We start from the raw sequence: 18,375 nt of genomic DNA, 5'->3' as shown, positions 1-18,375 counted from the left end.
CCACGTGAGATCTACTGGTACCCTTGAAGCCTCCCGTGACCGGTGGGCATCTCAGTGGCTGGAGTGCTACATCAGCCCCAGATACATTTTAATTTAAGTATATAAGTTTCCTTTAAAGTTTTGTCTTTCATTAGTTTTTTGTTACAGTATCCCTTTAAGTGGCTGTTAGTTTAATTAATCATAATAATTGCTTATTGTCACAAGTAGGCTTCAATGAAGTTACTGTGAAAAGCCCCTAGTCGCCACATTCCGGCGCCTGTTCAGGGGGGCTGGTACGGGAATTGAACCCGCGCTGCTGGCATTGTTCTGTATTACAAGCCAGCAATTTAGCCCACTATGCTAAACCAGCCCATTAATTTGTTAATTGTACCCGAGAATAAAGAAAGGTAGCACAGTGGTTAGCGCTGCTGTCACACAGCGCCAGGGTCCCGGGTTCGATTCCCGGCTTGGGTCACTGTCTGTGCGGAGTCTGCACGTTCTCCCCGTGTCTGCGTGGGTTTCCTCCGGGTGCTCCGGCTTCCTCCCACAGTCCAAAGATGTGCAGGCTAAGTGGATTGGCCATGATAAATTGCCCCTTAGTGTCCAAAGATGTGTCGGTTAGGTTAAGGGGTTATTTGTATAGGGTGGGAGTGGGTTTGGATAGGGTGCTCTTTCAGAGGATCAGTGCAGACTCAATGGGCCGAATGGCCTCCTTCTGCACTCTGGTTTCTATGACTTTCACAAACGAGTATGAAGACATGCTTAATGAAACTGGGGTGTGGTTGAGGTAGGAGGTAAATGCATGTAATATTTCACTCCGTAAATAAATGTAGGACTGAGTAAAGATAGACTCCAATGTTACCCATCCTAGAATATAGAATCCTCTACTGACATTTTGGAATAGAGCACAAGATGGTGCCTCCGCTGACTAGGTATAGGAGCTGAATGCTTACATAACTTAGATGGTTTAGATAGTTTGGGAGCTTCTGAAGAAAATCTTTTATGCCCTCTTTTTTTTTTTCTTTCAGAAACATCTTCCCATCGAACCTTGTCTCGGCTGCTTTTGAGTCGGTGAGTTCTTATTTCGTGACAGATTATGTGAAACTCTCTTGACAGTGTTGCACATTAAGTGAAGACAGAGGAAGGAGCATTTTAACTGACTGGATGTTACCGGACTAGAGGCAGTTTGAGAATTTAGTTCCAAATTTGAAAACTATGTTTTGGGGAAAGACTAGCGTTGAAAACGACCATCAAAACGTAGGATCGTCATTTAAAAAACCCATCTAGTGCGCGACTGAAAGCTGTCATCCTTACACAGTCCGGGCTATAGGTGACTCCAGTCCCACGCCACTGTGATTGTTTCTATCTCCTCTTTAGTGTATCTTCCCCCCCCTTCAGTGCTTTTCCCTTTGGGGAATAGTGGCGGAAGGATTATCGAGCTGGTTATCGGACCGTTGAAATCTGTTCGCAACACACCTCTTGTGGCCAACAAGGCCTAGCATTGGACTTGAAACCGTAGATTCTGGTCCAGAGGTAGGACCACTACCACAAGATCTCCTGGAGAACTCCTCAATGAAATGGGTTACTAAGGTATACATAGAATCATGCAGTACAGAAGAGGCCCTTCGGCCCATCAAACCTGCACCAACAACAACAAAAAACGACTCTGATCTACAGGAATCCCACTTCCCAGCACTTGGCCCAACGCCTTGAATGTTGTGACATTTCAAGTGCTCTTCCACATATGTTTAAAGGTTTCCTGCTTCAACTACCCTGCATCCCAGATTCCCAGCACCCCCTGTGTGAAAAATGTTTTCCTCAACCCCCCCTCCAAACTTTAGAATGATGCCCACTCGTTATTTACCCTTCATCTAAGGGGAACATCTGCTTTCTACCCACTCTGTCTATGCCCCTCATAATCTCATCCACCTCAATCGGGTCCCCTCGCAACCTTCTCTGCTCCAGGGAAAACACCCCCGGCCTAACCAGCCTCTCTCCACAGCTACAATGTTCCATCCCAGGCAACATCCTGGTGAATCTCCTCTGCAGCCTCTCCAGTGCAATCACATCCTTCCTGTATTAGGTGGATTGGCCATGATAAATTGCCCTTAGTGTCCAAAATTGCCCTTAGTGTTGGGTGGAGGTGTTGACCTTGGGTAGGGTGCTCTTTCCAAGAGCCGGTGTAGACTCGATGGACCGAACGGCCTCCTTCTGCCCTGTAAATTCTATGATTAATCTAGGACAAGGTTCAGCACAACATCGTGGGTCGAAGGACCTGTTCTGTGCTGTATTTTTCTATGTTCTATGTTCTCCCCATGTCTGCGTGGGATCCCGGCCCCGGGTCACTGTCCGTGTGGAGTTTGCACATTCCCCCCGTGTCTGCGTGGGTTTCACCCCCACAACCCAAAGATGTGCAGGATAGGCGAATTGGCCGCGCTAAATTGCCTCTTAATTGGAAAAAATAATTGGGAACTCTAAATTATTTATTTTTTTAAAATGACTGCGTGGATTTCCTCCGGGTGCTCCGGTTTTCCTCCCACAGTCCCAAAGGTGTGCAGGTTAGGCGAATTGGCCACGCTAAATTGCCCTTAGTGTCCAAAAAAAGTTTTGGTGGGGTTACTGGATTACAGGGATAGGGTGGAGGTGTGGCCTTAGATAGGGTGCTCTTTCCAAGGGCTGGTGCAGACTCGATGGGCTGAATGGCCTCCTTTTGCACTGCAAATTCTATGAGTCTATTCCCAGGGAGGTCAAAAGCCTGTCAATCCCATCTTTAAATATATTCAGCAATAGTAGATCCCAAGTCTCTGGGATAGACAGCATTTCAAAATTCACAACCCTTTGAGGGGAGAGGTTTCTCCTCATCACAATCCTAAATGATCACACCCCCCATTATCCTGAGGTTGTGCCCCATGTTTAGATTTCCCAGCCAGTGGAAACAAACTCTGTGTCTACCCTGTCAAGCCCCTTCAGAATATTGTAAGTCCCAAATTGGCGAGTGCGAAAGTTAGAGTACCAGAGGGGCAGTTGTCAAGGGGATCGTTGGGGTGTAAGTGTTGGGCTTTGACCAAATGGTAGTGAATGAGAGGGGGTCGGTTAGCTCAGTTGGCTGGACGGGTGGTACGTGATGCAGAGCGAGGCCAACAGCATGGGTTCAATTCCCCGTACCGGCTGAGGTTATCCATGAAGGCCCCGCCTTCTCCACCTTGCCCCTCGCCTGAGGTGTGGTGACCTTCCGGTTAAATCACCACCAGTCAGCTCTCTCCCAAAGGAGAAGAGCAGCCTTCATTCAGTGAAGGAGAGGGATTGGCTTTGAGAAAGTGTGCAGTTCTGAAAAATCTAATTTCTTCACTCTGTCTACACCAAATAAATCCACAACATCGTTGGATAGAATTATTTTTTCTTGATTTTTTTTTCCGTTTGATGAAGTCTAGTTGATATATTTTCTTTCGGACACTCATGAACATACGGTATTTTCTTTCCAGTACGCTTCAAGTTACAAGATCATCAAAATCCCAAAGAACGTCACTGATGAGTTTGGAAATATCAACGAGACCATTGAAGAATTAAAAGTGAGTGTAAAAGACGGGACAAATAAAACCAATCTATTCTGAGTCCATTCACTTGTAAAGTACGTGCATTTATATAGCGCCCATCATACCTCTCAAGCAGCCTGAACACCTTCACCGTGAATTAATTGTTAAGAGATTGTACAGTCCCTGTTATCATTTTGGTGAACGTGGCAGCCACTTTGCGCACAGCAAGATTCCACAAAGAGCAACATGGCATTCAACCAACCCGCGTGCTACAGACACAGGGGCACCTTCTCTCTTCACCAGAATGGGCCTCTTGGGCCGAATGGTTTGTTTCTGTTCTCTGTTAAAAGAATCTCTAATATTTCTCACCATTGAGGAGGAAGGTTCTCCTGGTGTTTGACCCGATATTTGTCCTTCAACCAACATCACGTTTTGAACATTAAAAAAAGGCCTGGTCCTGACCACAATGCTGTTTATGGGAGCTTGCTGTGCACAAAATGGCTGCCGCATTTCGATTGCAGCAGTGTCGACACTTCGAAAGTACTTCATCGGCTGTACGGCAATATAGGGAGCCCAGAGTTATAAATTCTAATCTCGTTCTGTCTCTTAATGGCCTCTGTTTTGCTCCAGATTCCTGTCGGAAGCAACGTGGATGGTATGAACATTCTGGGACTGGTCGTCTTCGCTATTGTCTTCGGAATCGCACTACGGAAACTCGGACCGGAAGGGGAGAACCTGATCCGATTCTTCAGCTCCTTCAACGAGGCCACCATGGTCCTGGTCTCATGGATCATGTGGTAAGTGGCTCACTCTGTGTCTTGGGTTTAACCAAGTGCTTACGTACCACGGTGCTGTGGGTCTAACTCCCTCGGTCTGTGCAGTTTGCACAACTCGGCTGTGTTCTCACACACACACAATCGAAGACTACAATCCTGTCCGCGTTGACGCCAGAGAAAATCTGAGCAATCCAGTCACTAACATGCTCCACTGCTATGGATTTCCTGGAACGGACGCAGGGCCGTGGTACTGGAACCCCTCATGGGGTCGGAGAGAAGATTAGAATATCTATTCTTTGTGAGCTGCCTTCTTGAACAGCTGCAGTGGGGGCGCAGGTGCACCCACGGTCCTGTTAGGGCAGCCATTCTAGCAACATTGAAGGAGCGGCCGTCATATATGTTCCACGTCGGAATGGGCCCCGTGACTTAGAGGCGTTCCCATTGGTGGAGCTTCCATTGCTCCCTGCTGCCCTTGCCCTTCCGGGGTTGTGGAGGTTTTGGGGGTGGGATGTGCTAGTGGTGAAAGCCTTGGTCAGTTGCTGCATCCCAGCGTGTAGACATTACACACAACTGCCGTGTTCTGTGGCCGCTGAGAGTTGCTTTATCATTGAATAGATAAGCTGCAGAGCTGGGCTGAGAGGTGGCAAATGGAGTTTAATGTAGAGAAGTGTGAGGTGATTCACTTTGGAAGGAATAACAGGAATGCGGAATATTTGGCTAATGGTAAAGTTCTTGAAAGTGTGGATGAGCAGAGGGATCTAGGTGTCCATGTACATAGATCCCTGAAAGTTGCCACCCAGGTTGATAGGGTTGTGAAGAAGGCCTATGGAGTGTTGGCCTTTATTGGTAGAGGGATTGAGTTCCGGAGTTGGGAGGTCATGTTGCAGCTGTACAGAACTCTGGTACGGCCGCATTTGGAGTATTGCGTACAGTTCTGGTCACCGCTTTATAGGAAGGACGTGGAGGCTTTGGAGCGGGTGCAGAGGAGATTTACCAGGATGTTGCCTGGTATGGAGGGAAAATTTTATGAGGAAAGGCTGATGGACTTGAGGTTGTTTTCGTTGGAGAGAAGAAGGTTAAGAGGAGACTTAATAGAGGCATACAAAATGATCAGGGGGTTGGATAGGGTGGACAGTGAGAGCCTTCTCCCGCGGATGGATATGGCTGGCACGAGGGGACATAACTTTAAACTGAGGGTAATCGATATAGGACAGAGGTCAGAGGTAGGTTCTTTACGCAAAGAGTAGTGAGGCCGTGGAATGCCCAACCGGCAACAGTAGTGAACTCGCCAACATTGAAGGCATTTAAAAGTTTATTGGATAAACATATGGATGATAATGGCATAGTGTAGGTTAGATGGCTTTTGTTTCGGTGCAACATCGTGGGCCGAAGGGCCTGTACTGCGCTGTATTGTTCTATGTTCTATGAATGCCAGCACTTTCTTCGTATTGTTTATGCAGGTGACAGGCGCTAACTGAGGCTTCACTCGAGCACATATAAAGACACTCTATAAATAAATGTATGACTAAAGGTTGGTTCCAGTACTACCCTTCCCCGACTGGCTTCCTGCAATATAAAACACATGGCTATGATTCAGGGGTGGAGGAAGTGATATTCAGACCTGCTTAATGTCAACAAGGAGTTCTTGTGATGCAGTGGGTATCATCCCTGTTTTGGCTGACATCCTACAGACTGTCCTCTGCACACCAGGAACTTTGTTTTATGTACGTCAGCAGCAAACTGCGCAAGATTTACGCGTGAGCCATTCAGGAGTGCTCAAGGTTGATGTGTAAACATAAATGGGAAGTTTTAGCAGTGGGTCGTTCATAACCAACGGAAAGGAGATGTTGTGGCTTTGTGCTGTCTTCGGTGACTGGCCATGTGAATTTTGTGTGTGGTAGTTTGAGGTCCTGGACCACCCACAAGGGGCAGGAATGCCCAGCAGAACTTAAGCTTGTTATTTAACACATTATGCAGACTCTACAATTAATATAATTAATGGGCAACACAGTGTTAGTACTGCTGCCTCACAGCGCCAGGGACCCGGGCTCGATTCCAGCCTTGGGTGACTGTCTGTGCGGAGTATGCACGTTCTCCCCGTGTCGGCGAGGGTTTCCTCCGGGTGCTCCGGTTTCCCCCCACAGTCCAAAGGCGTGCAGGTCAGGTGGATTGGTCACGTGAAAATTGCCCCTTAGCGTCCAAAGATGTGCCGGTTGGGTCGGGTTACGGGGATAGGGCGGGAGGAGTGGGCCTAGGTAAGTTGCCCTTTCCGAGGGTCAGTGCAGACTTTGATGGGCCGAATGGCCTCCTCCTGCACTGTAGGGATTCAATGGGCCAAATGGCCTCTTCCTGAACTGTAGCCAGAAGCTCCGGGTTCAAGTTCCACCTCGGGGCTTGGTGTCCAAGGTGACCAAGGAAGGTGCGTTCACAACGCGATCAGACTTGCAAAATCCTCCCAGACACGCCAAAATGGCTGGAGGTAAGAGCGGGAGAGACCCCTGGTCAGCCACGATTGATGTGGAGTGACGTCCTCCAGCTATAAGCCTTTGGGAAATGGACCAGTGTCTGCATTACCGCACCATAAGACATAGGAGCAGAATTAGACCACTCGGCCCATCAATAGGAAAAGAAGTGGAATCACTGTCAACAGAGTTTGTGATTCTGAATTTTATTGCTCAAAAGATCTTCGTCAAGCTCCCCTTTGACCGTTTGAGATCGATTCACTTGGTGAAGCACAGATGCTGCAAAGTGCAACCATCTCACTGCCCATGGCTCCATTCCACAAGGCCTTGCCAGGGCCTGATGTGCTTTTACTCTGGTAGTAAACACATTCTGCAAGGAATGGAAAGGTCCTCCGAGCTCTGTGCCAACCAATTGAATTGTTCTTTGCGAGCACTCCACCCCCACAATTTGTTGTTAAGTCATCCATCACATCCACAGCCAAATCTTTGCTGGGACCTTGAGCTTTCAAATACCTGTGTCACATCCAAGTTAACCAATAGCAAGCCTTAATAACATTGTGACTAAAACTTTGGATAATATTTTTCAGCTGTTACGTTTTTCAAACACTGTGATCTTTCCACTGATATCAAAGGCCAACTTTTTGTTTAAGGGCAGCACGGTGGCGCAGTGGGTTAGCCCTGCTACCTCATAGCGCCGAGGTCCCAGGTTCAATCCCGGCTCTGGGTCACTGTCTGTGTGGAATTTGCACATTCTCCCCGTGTCTGCGTGGGTTTCGCCCCCACAACCCAAAGATAAGCAGGATAGGTGGATTGGCCGCGCTAAATTGACCCTTAATTGGAAAAAAAATAATTGGGTACTCTAAATTTATTTAAAAAAACAAATTTATTTATTTAAAAAAAAAAAGTTTTTGTTTAAAATGTGTTCTCTGGCTACTGATATTACTAAAAAGACTTTGTTCGTCTGTAATTGCCCTGGGGAGAGATTAGTGGGCGCCTTTCTATATTTGTAGTGATAGTTGCACAGCGCCTTGTTAGGACACTTTGAATGTATCGAGAGGCCATTAATTAATTTACAAACAGGAATTAGGGGCAGGAATAGGCTACTCGGCCCCTTGAGTCTGCTCCGCGATTCAATAAGATTGACTGCAACCTCAACCCCGTGTTCCTGCCTACCCCCGATAGCTACCCCTCCCCCCCCGTTAATTAAATCTCACTCTGCCTTCTAAATATTCAAAGACTCGGTGTGATTCGATGGCTGCATTAGGCTTAAGCAAGAGAGGCCTGAAACGAGAACCGTGCCTGGCGGCGATCTGTTTGCGATCTCACCGGCCCGCTCCCGCTGGCGGAATCCGGATCCTGCCGTAGTGTGGCAAGAAACGAATAATCGCCTCTTAAGCCCAATCTCCATACAATTAATGGGCGCGACCCCCTATCTAAAGGCCTCCCCAGCAAGTGGTCACGCGAGTGCCGATTAGTACGCTAGCGGGAGGGCTGCAGTGGGGGCAGTACTTGGAGGAGAAATGGGGTGGGGGGGGGGGGGGGCAGCCTCAGTTGGAAAGGGGGGTGGATGGCCATCCATTGTCTGGGCTAGCTGGAGGGGGTGGGGTGGGGGGGGGGGGGGGGGGGGCAAGGAAGAGATGTGTGTCTCTCAATGCCCACGGGTCCACCACACCGACCGCTGTACCGTGTGCTGTGGACCGCCCCAGCAATGCCTGCCTGTGACTGGGACGTGCTCCACAGTCCCTCATCAAGGTTCACCTGGAACTGGTCACGTCCCCCAGCGACTCGGAAATGCTGTCCAGGCGTTCGGCCATGGATGTCATCGACTGAGCCATGCCCTGGATACCTACTGATGTTGCCAACATCGTGCACCAGGCTCTCCTCTGCGGTCGCCACCCCAACAGTGTTGGCCTCGGTGGCACAGATTGCCGGCGCACGTGGCCTCTGGGACTCCTCAATCGGCTATGGACCTATCGCTGACATCTCCCTCTGAGTGTCCCGGCCGCTTCCTACCATCTGCGTCAGCTCTGGGCAAATCCGTTCCAGAGGCTCAGCGTCTAGCCGGGTCCCAGCTGGGTCCTGGCACCCAGCAGACCTCCGACTGCCGTCTCGCCTGCGCGTTCCTGCCTCCACCTGATGCGCATCAGCATCTGTGTGGTGCTCACCAGAATGTGTCCCAGAAGCCTCATCATTACTGTCGCCCACCTGCGCTGGTGGAGGGTGGGGATGATGGATGTGCTGCGACTATTACGGTGGCATCTTCGGTCTCTCCTCTGAGGTATTCTCTTAGGAGGCAGTGGGAGGGAGAGGGGGGGGGGGTTACCGGGGAGGGGGGGGGGGGGGGGTACCCCGGGTTGGTTGGCGCCATTGGCTGCGGGTCCTTCAGGAGAATGGACATGTGGTCAACGAGGAATGGGTCAGTCTGTATGGCATTAACAGCTAGCGTGCGACAGGGCAAATGGATGGGGGCCGATGGATCCTCAGCCGTGCGCTGACCTCAATGGTGCTCTGTCCTCGGCCACCCCCGCGACCTCCAGGCCCGTTCCTCATAGCCGGCGAGACTCTGGTGTCTGGCACCCCGCCGCCCATCCTGCGCCCTCTCCTGTCGGTTGTGGGTCAACTTCTCCTGTGGGGACACATTGTTAACGAAGATGCGTAGTCGGCAGGATCCGAACCTGGACACATTGTTATCCGCACGCGTGGATACGTGTTGGGGGGGGGGGGGGTGGGGGTGCTTGGGGTGATGGAGGAGATTCGGGGGTCGGGGGTTCAGTGCCCACTCACCTGGGGTCGTTGACCTTGCGCCACTGGGTGTCGGTCCTCCTGGTCATGCTCCCCGAGCTGACGGCCGCTGCCACTTCCCAGTTGGCAGTGGCTGACCCTCCATAACCCTCGGGGAGAACAGGGCATCCCGTCTGGCCGCTACTGCTTCCAGTCGCCTGCCCAGGTCATGGGGCTAGTTGTCTCGGCGGCATGGCTGCAGGTTGAGTGGAGTTGGCAGTACAGGGTCGGTTTAAGTGCACCTTGCTGGTGGGCACGGTCCTGGCGAATCAGCCGACGGGACCATGATTTGCCATAGCCCGTGGGGCCTCATTAAGTGGACCAATTAACGGTTTCCAGCGGTGCCGGCCTTGCCCCGAGACTCGTGACCGTCCAAGAGAAAACAATTCCCTTCATCTCTGTCCTTAAATGGACGACCCCTTATTTTTTAAACACTGTTTCCTGGTTCTAGAATCTCTGGCAAGAGGAAACATCTCCTGATCCGTCCTGTCCAGACCTCATCAGGGACTTAAAGGTTTCGATCCAAGTCAACCCTTTTTCCTTTAAACTTTACATGGGATGGAGTCATGTGTAGGCCCAGACGAGGGAAGTATTGTAGGTTCCTGACTCTGAAGGATGTCAGTGAACCAGTTGGGTTTTTGCAACGATCTGGAAGTTGTTTTTTTTAAAAAAATAATTTTTATTAAAGGTTTTCATAAAATATCAATAACAAAATGAGAAAGAAAAAAGAACCCAACAGGGTTAAGTACAAAACACAATCTAAAAAAGCAACCCCCCAAACCCCTCCCCCCCTGTACATAAATAATAAATTAACATTAACACCCCGACTTAACACAACAGGTGTATACACCCCCTCAGACCCTCCAGTGTAAATAACATAAACAAAAATAAAGTAACCCTCCCCCCGCCCCCCGAGCTGCTGCTGCCATTGACCAATGTCTATCGTTCTGCCAGAAAGTCTAAGAACGGTTGCCACCGCCTAAAGAACCCTTGTACCGACCCTCTCAAGGCGAATTTCACCCTCTCCAATTTAATGAACCCTGCCATATCGCTGATCCAGGATTCCACGCTTGGGGGCCTCGCATCTTTCCACTGAAGAAGAATCCTCCGCCGGGCTACCAGGGACGCAATGGCCAGAATTCCGGCCTCTTTCGCCTCCTGCACTCCCGGCTCCTCTGCCACCCCAAATATTGCGAGCCCCCAGCCCGGTCTGACCCTGGATCCTAACACCCTCGACACCGTCTTCGCTACGCCCTTCCAAAATTCCTCCAGCGCTGGGCATGCCCAGAACATATGGGTGTGATTTGCTGGGCTCCCTTAATCTGTATGAGGTTGAGCCTCGCGCACGAAGTGAAACAGTTCACCCTCCCTAGGGCATCTGCCCACGTCCCCTCTTCGATCTCCTCTCCCAACTCCTCCTCCCACTTACCTTTCAACTCCACCACTGAGGCCTCCTCCTCCTCCTGCATCACCTGGTAGTTTTCCGAGATCTTCCCCACTCCCACCCACCCCCCCCCGAGAGCACCCTGTCCTGTACTGTGCGTGGCAACAGCCGCAGGAATTCCACCGTCTAGCAAACGCCCTTACCTGTAAGTACCTGAAGGTGTTCCCCGGGGGGAGCCCGTACTTCTCCTCCGGCTCACCCAGGCTCGCAAACTTCCCGTCCACAAACAGGTCCCCTAACCTTCGTATCCCTGCCCTGTGCCACCCCGAAAACCCTCCACCTGTTCTTCCTGGGGCGAACCGGTGGTTCCCCCGTAATGGGGTCCACGCCAAGGCCCCAACTTCCCCCCCCCTGTGCCGCCTCCACTGCCCCCAAATTTTGAGGGCCGCCACCACCGCCGGGCTCGTGGTATACCTCCTTGGAGGGAGCAACAGCGGCGCCGTTGCCAGTGCCCCCAGACTCGTGCCCACACAGGACGCCGTCTCCAGCCTCTTCCATGCAGCCCCCTCCATCAGCCACTTGCGCACCATCGTAATCTGGAAGTTTTTGATAGTTGCCTTTTATCTGGTGCCTCGGTGACTTACTTTTTCAATTGTGACTCACATCATCCAGCAGTGGGATTTGAGCTGGCAAACTCCAGGGTCCCAGGTTCGATTCCCCGTTGGGCCACTGTCTGTGCGGAGTCTGCACGTTCTCCCCGTGTCTGCGTGGGTTTCCTCCGGGTGCTCCGGTTTCCTCCCGCAGTCCAGAGATGTGCAGGTTAGGCGGGGTTACGGGGAGTGGGCCTAGGCGGGTGCACTTTCGGAGGGTGGGTGCACTCAATGGGCTGAGTGGCCCCCTTCAGCGCTGATTCTATGAACCGGTGGGTTGGATTCATTGGCGACCACCTTGTTTTAGACAACAAAAACGGAACGATGATGGGCTTAAATAGCTTGAATATATTAAGAAATAACAGAAAAAACAGCCACACTTACCAATTATTTTTCAGAACGAACGGCTTATCATCCATTATGTAGAGCCTTTTTCCCTGACCATTGTCTATTAATACTGTGACTTCTTGATCACTGAGCTGAAACAACAGTGGATAATAAATGATCATTTAACTCGCTCTCTCTCTCGTGTCTGTCAACGTTTAGTGTAATGTTAGAATTCAAAGAGGGAAGCTGGGCTGGAAGGCAGTTTTGAGCACCGGTCGGTCCATCCCCGGGAGCAGTCTCACTAACCTGATGCTCTTTCCTGGTCAGGTACGCACCTTTCGGCATCATGTTCCTAGTTGCCGGGAAGATTGTGGAGATGGAAAATGTCCTTCTGCTCTTTACCAGCCTCGGGAAGTACATCTGCTGCTGCATCGTGGGGCACCTCATTCATGGGCTCATCGTCCTGCCTCTCATCTACTTCATCTTTACCCGTAAAAACCCTTACAGCTTCTTGTGGGGCATCTTCACGGCTCTGGCTACTGCCTTCGGAACAGCGTCCAGGTAAACTGGAGAATCCGATGTAGCAAGTGTGGGATTATTTGTTTTCTCTCTTTGTCCAGGTTTTAAGGGTGTCCTAACGTGCTATGCAGCCAGAGGGATTTATTTGACGTGCAGTCACTGTTATAATGCAGGAAGCGTGTAGCCAAGTTGCAAAAACCGGCAAACCGCAATGTGATGACAGCCAGATATAATGTTATTAATGGTGTTGATTGAGAGATACATATTGGTCGCTGCTCTTTTGAATAGTGCCGTGGGTGCTTTTGAGTCTACTTGGGGGAATATGTACGGACAAATGAATTACGAGCAGGAGGAGGTCACTCGGCCCTCCGGGCCTGCTCTGTCATTCAATAATAATCTTTACTAGTGTCACAAGTAGGCTTACATTAACACTTCAATGAAGTTACTGTGAAAAGCCCCTAGTCGCCACATTCCGGCGCCTGTTCGGGTACACAGAGGGAGAATTCAGAATGTCCAATTCACCCAACAAGCACGTCTTTCGGGACTTGTGGGAGGAAACCGGAGCGCCCGGAGGAAACCCACGCAGACACATAGAGCGCGATTCTGCGAGCCCCCCCCCCCCCCCCCCCGGGCCGGAGGATCGCCGCACCGCGCCCCGACGGGCGATTCCCCGAGCCCCCCCCCCCGGGCCCCCCCCCCCCGGGCTGGAGGATCGCCGCACCGCGCCCCGACGGGCGATTCTCCGAGGTGCGCACAGACAGTGACTCGAGCTGGGAATCGAACCCTGCCCCATGGTGCTGTGAAGCAACAGTGCTAACCACTGTGCTGCCGGATTCGCTGAGGTCATGACTGATCTGGTTGTAAAACCGCCCCCCCCCCCCCATTCCTGCCTACCTTTGATAACCTTTCACCCCCTTTGTCAATCAAGAAACTGTCTACCTCTGCCTTAAATATAATCAAAGACTCTGCTTCCACCACTTGAGGGTTCCAAAGACTCACTATCCTAAATAGGTGGCCCGTAATACTAGATTGTCCCATCAGAAGAAACATTCTCACCACATTGAACCTGGTGGACCTCTGTGTTTAAATCAAGTTGTCTCCTGCTCTTCTAAACCCCAGTGGATACAGGTCTAGTCTCTCCAACCTTTTCCTCAGTGTCTGCGTGGGTCTCACCCCCACAACCCAAAGATGTGCAGGGTTAAGTAGATTGGCCACGCTAAATTGCCCCTTAATTTTGGGGGGGGGGGGGGGGAACAATTGTTAAAAAAATTGGATTTCACCTCTTGATATTTTAATTTTGAATGAAACTTTGTTCCTTTCGCCGAACCCTCTCCCCCCTCCGCCTTCTCTCCCCACCTCTCTCTATCACTCTTTCTCTCACTCTTTCCCCCCCCCCCACAGTTCGGCCACACTTCCCCTCATGATGAAGTGCGTGGAGGAAAATAATGGCGTCAGTAAACAGATCAGCCGCTTCATCTTGCCTATTGGGGCGACGGTTAACATGGATGGTGCTGCCCTGTTCCAGTGTGTCGCTGCTGTGTTCATTGCGCAGCTTAACAACGTCTCACTCAACTTTGTCCAGATCATCACCATACTGTGAGTATTGTTCACTTAATATAATTAAGTCTTTACGAGGTCAGTTGTTAGGATTTGCAATGCGCTGCCTGAACGGGCCTATTGATTAGTACCATTGAATAAATACTTAAAGCAATATTTCTGGGAGCTTTGAGGGAACGAACAGTGGAACGGGATTAATTTGATAGCTCTTTCAAAGAGGCTCGACGGGCAGATTGGTCTCCGTCTGGGCTGTATGATTCTAAAGCCGGTGGTAGAGAAAAATCTCACACCAAGCCACTGCAGAGGAGGAAGAGCTGCTGGGTGAGCGGCGCGGTGGCACAGTGGTTAGCACTGTTGCTTCACAGCGCCAGGGACCTGGGTTTGATTCCCGGCTTGGATGACTGTGCGGAGTCTGCACGTTCTCCCCGTGTGTGCGTGGGTTTCCTCCGGGTGCTCCGGTTTCCTCCCACAGTCCAAAGATGTGCAGGTTAGGTGGATTGACTGCGCTAAATTACCCGTAGTGTCCAAAAAAAAGGTTAGGTGGGAGTTACGGGTGAAGGTGTGGGCGCAATTAGAGTGCTCTTTCCAAGGGCCAGTGCAGACTCAATGGGCCAAATCGCCTCCTTCTGAAATGAAAATCGCTTATTGTCACAAGTCGGCTTCAATGAAGTTACTATGAAAAGCCCCTAGTCGCCACATTCCGGCGCCTGTTCGGGGAAGCTGGTACGGGAATTAAACCGTGCTGCTGGCCTGCCTTGTTCTGCTTTACAAGCCAGCTATTTAGCCCAGTGTGCTAATCCAGCCCCAGCCGCCTTCTGCACTATAAATTCTATGATTCTGACCCAGGCTCACGGCCTACAGTGTGGGACATCCCTGAGGTTTGAGTTGGGACTGAAATGATGTGAATTATGGTGGTCGGTGTGGCGGGGGCTGGGAGAGACTGAGGGGTGGTGGTGGCGGTTAGGTGCAGGGGTGATAGTCCTGCAGTCCTGGGGTGGGGGGGTGGGGGGGGGGGGGGTGAAAATGGGACTATCTCTGCCCTCATTTCAACACAATGAAGACATGGGAGCGGAGGAAAGGTTTTGCTCTCGTAAGTGGAGAATCTCTTGAGCTCCACGCAGCAAAAGGGGTAATATCTTGAAGATGTACAGCTCGTTTTATGACCTCCAAATGTCTCAAAACACTTTACATCTGTAATGTAGCAAACATGGCAGCCAATTTCCCGTACACCATACTCACCTGCACCTCTTGGAAATAGCGTGATGGGTTTTTCTTTTTCGATGGGACCTTGGTTTGATAGCAGCTCTGACAGCGCAGCACCCCCTCAGTACGGCACTCGAATGTCAGCCTTGATTTTTGGACTCGGACCCTGGTGTAGGTGTTGGGCCTGCAACCCTGTGACTCAGACGCGAGTGTGCGAAAATACTTTTCACTGTACTTCGGTACATGAGACAATAAATCAAAGCAAATCGCAGCCTGGTATGGCAACTGCTCGGCCCAGGACCACAAGAAACTTCAGAGAGTCGTGAACACCGCCCAGTCCATCACACGAACCTGTCTCCCATCCATTGACTCCATCCACACCTCCCGCTGCCTGGGGAAAGCGGGCAGCATAATCAAAGACCCCTCCCACCCGGCTTACTCACTCCTCCAACTTCTTCCATCGGGCAGGAGATACAGAAGTCTGAGAACACGCACGAACAGACTCAAAAACAGCTTCTTCCCCACTGTCACCAGACTCCTAAACGACCCTCTTATGGACATATCTCTTCACACATCTTCTCTAGCAAGTAGTACTGCACTTCGTCCTGTATGTTTCACCCGATACCGGTGTCTGTGTACTTGCATTGTGTATTTTATGCATGCCCTTTTATGTATTTTCTTTTCATGTACGGAATGATCTGTCTGAACTGTACACAAACAATACTTTTCACTGCACACATCGGTACGTGTGACGATCAACAAATCCAAATCCATCAGGCCACATACGCCGTGATATAATGATTGGATAGTGCCAAAGTAAAGGTATTCCAGAAGATTAGACCAAGGGAGAGGGGAGTCCCAGGGAATTTCTTCGAGTAGGCAATGGTGCATGATGTTGTTGAAATAAAATGAAATGAACATCGCTTATTGTCACGAGTAGGCTTCAATGAAGTTGCTGTGAAAAGCCCCTAGTCGCCACATTCCGGCGCCTGTTCGGGGAGGCTGGTACGGGAATTGAACCTGCGCTGCTGGCCTTGTTCTGCATTAGAAGCCAGCTGTTTAGCCCACTGGGCTAAGCCCTCTGCGCTGACCTGAAAACCGATCTGTTCCAGCCCCAACAATCCCTAATTGCACCTTTGTGACATCCCCCATCTGCATCCGTGCCATCCCTGATCTGTTGTTGAAAGCCTGCTCTGTGCCTTTGTTACCTCCAGACTTGACCATTCCAACGCTCTCCAGGATCATCTCCCATCCTCCACGTTCCATAAGTTTGAACGAACCCAAAACCCTGCCACCTGTATCCTAAGTCGCGAAAGGTCCCCATCGCCACCTGCCTAGATTCTAATTTGCACCGCCCCATTCACCCACCACCTCTGTGCTCGCTGACTTTGCTCCTGGTGTGGCATCACGTCCTTGTTTTATCCAATCTCTGCCTGGCCTCGCCCCTCCCTACCTCTGCCAGCTCTTCTCGCCCTGGATCCAACTTGTTTCTGTGATGCAGTGTGTGTGTGTGTGTGTGTGTGTTCCCCCCGCCCCCGCCGAGAGGGAGAGATGGAAAAAAAAACGTATTGAAAAGCTTCAAAAACGTGGGCAGAAAAATGTTTGTTCAACGACTCCCAACCATTCACATTAGTCGGTCAAGCCCCAGATGTCAACACTCTCAACTTGCATCATCATTTCCTATTGTATTTTTTAAAATTGCTGAACCTTTCACCAAACCTCCTGGAACGGGGAATGCCCTTGGCTCTCCTCGCTGGTCTATACAAGGCAGTACTAGAAGGATCCCTGCCCTGCCGCCATCCAGCCACTGGATGGAGCTGCATCGAAAAGGGCCAACATAATCAACAGTGAGCCCCTGGCAATTGAGGGCAAAGACTCATTTTGGGGTATAGTTCCTGTCATAACCAGGGGTTAAGCAGGTCATGGACACTTGTGAGACTGGGGGATTGATATTGCCAAAGAGCTACAGGAATACACACTCCCCCACTTCCTGTATTAAACAGGAGGGCCATGAACTGTGTGCTGGCTCCTGTAGTAGAGTAACTGCTCTGTACTCTCGTTCTGTTGCATTAAAACCCTCTTCCTTTGACTCAATCTGGGCGTATTCCTGACTCTTACCTGCCCTCTGAAATGGCCTGGTAAGCCATTCAGATCCATTATAGAAGGCAGCTCACCTACTCGCACCCAGGTTGGGAAACGGGCTGAAGGTCCCATTTCTCTTGCATTAAGCGTCCTCTTGTTCTAAACTTGCTGATCATTGTCTTACAGAGTGACAGCCACTGCCTCGAGTGTTGGAGCTGCTGGGATTCCTGCAGGTGGCGTGCTGACGCTTGCTATCATCCTGGAGGCTGTGGGGCTGCCCACCCAAGAGATCTCGCTAGTCCTTGCTGTTGATTGGCTAGTGTAAGTAGCGTTTTTAAAAACAAAATCGGAGGAGGCTTGACAGGTTGCTGCATTTTGTAGACGGTACACACGGCTGCCACTGTGCGTCGGTGGTGGTGGAGCGAGTGAATGTTTAAGGGGGTGCCAATCAAGCGGGGCTGCTTTGCCCTGGATGGTGTCGAGCTTCTTGAGTGTTGTTGGAGCTGCGCTCACCCAGGCAAGTGGGGAGTATCCCATCACACTCCTGACTTGTGCCTTGTAGATGGTGGACAGGCTTTGGGGAGTCAGGAGGTGAGTTACTCTCCGCAGAATTCCCAGCCTCTGACCTGCTCCTGTAGCCACGGGATTTTACATCTGGCGACACCAGTCAGCAATTTACAGTGCAGAAGGAGGCCATTCGGCCCATCGATCTGAACCGGCCCTTGGAAAAAGCACCCTACTTAAACCCACATCTCCACCCTATCCCAGTAACCCCACCTAACATTTTTTGGACACTAAGAGCAATTTATCACGGCCAATCCACCCACCCTGCACACCGTTGGATTGTGGGAGGAAACCGGAGCACCCGGAGGAAACCCACGCACACACGGGGAGAACGTGCAGACTCCGCACAGACAGTGACCCAAGCTGGGAATTGGACCTGGGATCCTGGAGCTGTGAAGCAACTGTGCTAACCACTGTGCTACCGTGTCGCGCACTGTAATATACTGTCATAACTTGTAAACCTGAGTGAGGAACTTTGGAGCCAGGGGCACTGGGCTCTAGTGCTCCCCTCATCCCCCTCCAACTGACCAGGCCTCGTTCAGCAGTGAGAAAGGGGGT

General features: G+C 50.9%; 1 protein-coding gene across 1 annotated transcript in view; it reads left to right on the top strand.

The window, feature by feature from the left end:
* Positions 1 to 18,375, top strand: part of slc1a5 (solute carrier family 1 member 5) — a 49,157-nt gene that overhangs the window by 17,713 nt on the left and 13,069 nt on the right. Inside the window, exons 2-7 of the mRNA XM_072490118.1 lie at positions 1,008 to 1,050; positions 3,462 to 3,548; positions 4,143 to 4,309; positions 12,220 to 12,453; positions 13,813 to 14,007; positions 17,440 to 17,574. Coding sequence (XP_072346219.1) covers positions 1,008 to 1,050; positions 3,462 to 3,548; positions 4,143 to 4,309; positions 12,220 to 12,453; positions 13,813 to 14,007; positions 17,440 to 17,574 — 861 coding nt within the window. The remainder of the gene's footprint in view (positions 1 to 1,007; positions 1,051 to 3,461; positions 3,549 to 4,142; positions 4,310 to 12,219; positions 12,454 to 13,812; positions 14,008 to 17,439; positions 17,575 to 18,375) is intronic.

This window comes from Scyliorhinus torazame, chromosome 25, assembly GCF_047496885.1.
Source record: "Scyliorhinus torazame isolate Kashiwa2021f chromosome 25, sScyTor2.1, whole genome shotgun sequence".
Lineage (NCBI taxonomy): Eukaryota > Metazoa > Chordata > Chondrichthyes > Carcharhiniformes > Scyliorhinidae > Scyliorhinus > Scyliorhinus torazame.
This window is presented reverse-complemented; position numbering and strand designations above follow the sequence as displayed.